Source organism: Acanthisitta chloris, unplaced genomic scaffold, assembly GCF_000695815.1.
Source record: "Acanthisitta chloris isolate BGI_N310 unplaced genomic scaffold, ASM69581v1 scaffold8525, whole genome shotgun sequence".
NCBI classification, from domain to species: Eukaryota; Metazoa; Chordata; class Aves; order Passeriformes; family Acanthisittidae; genus Acanthisitta; species Acanthisitta chloris.
The window spans coordinates 242-4,023 of record NW_008672057.1 but is presented as its reverse complement, the minus strand read 5'-3'; the positions used below and the strand labels follow the sequence as shown (position 1 = coordinate 4,023).

Here is a 3,782-nt window from a genome sequence, read left to right as displayed (position 1 = left end):
AAGCTTTTCAAGTAGATCTTTCTGTAGCTGGAAGTAGCCCTGATTTTCCAGCTGGTTAAATAACTGTGTCACCAGTTGTCCATCTCCGTTAGCAATCAGGTGCAAGTATCGCTCCACATTGGAGGACTTCAAAATATCTACTGCTGGTGAGGAAGTGGAAATTACTTTTCTTCCCCTCAAATCATATATACCCGTTCTTATGAAGTCAGTCAAAACATTGTTTTCATTGGAAGCACAAATACATTTTCTAACAGGAATTCCCATCATTTTGGCATACAAAGCAGCTAATATGTTGCCGAAGTTTCCCGTAGGAATGCAAATATCTACAGGGCTTCCAAAAGGAATAATGTCTTGATGAACAAGATCAAGGTATGCTGAGGCATGATAAACTATCTGAGGAACCAGTCGTGCCCAGTTTATGGAGTTTGCTGCAGCTAAAGCTGTTCCATATTCTACTGTAAGAAATCCTGTATATTCAGAATTAGTAAAGATTTGCTTTATAGCTGTCTGGCAAAAATCAAAGTCAGATTTGACACCCACTGACCACGCATTTTCTTTCTGACAGCCAATCATCTGTGATTTTTGAATTGGGCTTACTCCATCCTCAGGAAAAAAATTCATCACAGCAATTCTCTGTTTGTCAGTGTCATGGAGACGACTAAAGCCATCTAGGACAGCACTCCCCGTGTCCCCAGAAGTAGCTACCAGAACCAAGTAATTGCAGCTTCTGGGAATGCAATAGGCAAATAAATGTGGCACCAACTGTAATGCAAAATCTTTAAATGAGGCTGTTGGTCCATGAAATAACTCAAGGAGAAACTGATTGCCTGCCAGATGCCTAACTGGGGCAATTTTAGAACAAGTAAAGTTTTCTCCATAAGCAGTTTCAATAATTTCTGCCAGCTTAGCAGCAGCAATATCACCAGGATGTATGCATCTTTCTAGTATGACTTGGGCTCTTTCTGTGTAAGTTGCTTCCATTAGGCTTAGCCATTCCCCAGCAGTGAACTTTGGAAGTCCTCTCTCAGGAACAAAGAGCCCTCCATCAGGGGCTAAGCCCTGAGTAACAACATCACTGAAATATTTCTGAGAGTCTTTTGCCACACTCCTTCCAGACCTACTAGACCTAGTTGAAATGAAAGTTTCCAGTTCTGAGTCTCGGTATCTCTTCACGGCATCAAGTACCTTTTCTGCTACAACCTCTGCTGCAATATCCCCTCCACAAAGAACACGGATGTCATACCACCTTTTGTAGAACTGCTTCCTAAACTGCAGTACGTCCTTGAGAGAAATACCAGGAGACAGGCCTACGATGTGATCCACTTCCATTCCTTTCAGCCTGCTCATAATGACTGTTGTGGGCACATCCAGATAGACAACTATTCCGTTTTTCTTCATGTGCTGCATGCCAGCAGCATGCATTGGGTTGGACCCAGTAAGGGAAATGACACTTCCAGATGCTGAAAACTTCAACAGAGCTTTCCCTTCCTCCTCCAGAAATTGCTCGTTACCAACGTCCTGCAGTTTTTCCGATACGCTCATATTCCAGGTTGTTTCCAGGACATCATCATCTATGTCTATGACAGGGCAATCTAGTTTCTGGCCTACTATTCTCCCAACTGTTGTTTTCCCAGCACCTGGAGGTCCCATCAGGATAATATTTTTGCTTCCAAGAAGAGAATGGCTTGAGTACCATGACTTCCATATCTGTGCAAATGCAACAGGTCTTGAAAGCATCAGTTTTAAACACATGCTAGAAAGACTCTTTTGGGTTGTTAGTCTTAAAGGCCGATACTGAAGAATGTGAAACATCTTCTGCTGTGTTTATTGTGGTTTTTTTCCAAGACAACTTGACAATGCACTTAACTGCTTCAGAAAGAAAACAAACAAAGAAAACAGTAACAGTAAATTCAGCAAACATCTAGAAAAAAACAAACCAACCTAAAACTGAGAAGAAGAATTCAAACACAAATCCAGCTATGACTTCCTGAGTGCCAGGGAGGTATTTTTCAGAGTAAGACTCATTCCCCTCTCCTGCAGAGTTCCAGCTCGCTTCCACTGACAAATCCAATTGCAAAGTCCATGTCGTTGAGGTAAACAAAGACATCCAAGCCCAACGCTATAATACAGTTTGCAAATAATATTGTTTACAGGAATTCAAAACCAATTAGTGTCTACTCCAGCAGACTTTAAGTACACATTTACAAATAACAATTAACTAGTTTACCTTCTTGTAGTCAAAATGTTAACAAATTATGCACTTGTCCCACCTCCCAGGATATCTTTGAGTTTTTATACTTTCTTTCTAAAAAAAAACCCAAATGCAAGACCCACTAAAATATACAGATAACTCACAGTTTGGTGCAACAGCAAGGCTGGGGGAGTTGCATTCAAATCTCTTGTGCAGAGATGGCAAACCAAGCAAGGATTTGTGAAGAACTCCTCTACTGGAACTGTATTGACTGTAGTTTGTGGAGGGCAAAAGAGAGAGAGAGAACACATCATGAGGACACTCTACCCTCCAAAAAAAGTCACTAATAAAGTTGGATTTCTGAGAATGATGAAGAAAGAAACTCCCAACATTGTGTTTTGCTAGAGAAATCAACCCCAGTCTCAGCACTAATTGCAGCAAATGATTTGTGTGAGATGTTTAGGGCAAAGGGGGAAAGACTCCCAAAATCTCCATAAAACTGGGGGTGCAGTGAGGTAGGGGAGAAGAACTTTTGCTCACTTTTACATGGGAAGATGAGCTTGCAAACAGTAAGTCTCTGTGTTTGCACCCAGTGCTGTGACCTGATGAACATGTTGGAATTACAAGGCACAGATCAAAGATGGGCATATCGTACTGCACAGGGGATTTTTTCCTCAATCCTTGTAATGTATAAGGGAATCCTCCTGTGCAGATGCAATATATGTTTTTTGTAATAGTTATTAAATTGGAAAAACAATCTGCAAAGAGCAATTGTAATATCCAGCATCATTATAAAGCTACACTGCAATAGTAATGTACTCTAGTGCATTAAGTATATGAGCCAGAAAGAGATCTATGTATTAAACCTGAAGATGTAAAAAAAGTTATATTCAGGATTAAAAAAAAAAGAAATGTAGAAACAATATTTTAGTGATTTTATTTCTGGAACACAAGGATCACTTCAAGTGTTATGTGTGAGCTAGGGGAGTACAAACCACACCAAGCACAGTGTCCTCCTACCATGTGTAGCTTCACTACAGACCCAGTTGGTGCTGCAGTCACCAGGTGTGCACTACACAGCTGTAACATCTGGGCTGCTTTATGAATTTAGGCCACAGGTATTGTTTGATATCACCTTAGTCAATCTGGTGCAAATTCTTACAGGGAATCCCTTTATTCAGCCACGTCATTTCAACCTGTTCCAGTGCAACCCAATTCTGCACCCACCCACACAAACCACACATACACAGACACTTGTAGCCACTGAAGGCAACCTGTTTCTTCCAAATATTGTTTTGTTCCATTGACAAAACTTTACTGTAAAAACAGCTCGAATAGGCCATCCAACTTCAGAAACAAACCCCATGCCAAACAGGTGGATGTTCTTGCTGCAGCAGAGGTTACAGACACACCTGCAGGGACATTTTAAGCTCTGACAATACACCTGAACCCTTCATTTGGACACTGACAGCACCTGCACATCAGCAGCAATGATCCCAAATTTTAGCAATTTTGGCTGGTGGCAGGAGCTCTAGTGAAAACTGGGCCTTGGTACAGGTATAAACATGGAGTTTGAAGCGTTATAAGCCAA

At 41.1% G+C, this 3,782-nt stretch overlaps 1 protein-coding gene across 1 annotated transcript in view; it reads right to left on the bottom strand.

Moving 5' to 3' along the window:
• Positions 1-1,812, bottom strand: part of THNSL1 (threonine synthase-like 1 (S. cerevisiae)) — a 2,212-nt gene extending 400 nt beyond the window's left edge. Inside the window, 1 exon segment of the mRNA XM_009074365.1 lies at positions 2-1,812. Coding sequence (XP_009072613.1) covers positions 2-1,812 — 1,811 coding nt within the window.
• Between the last annotated feature and the right edge of the window lie 1,970 nt (positions 1,813-3,782).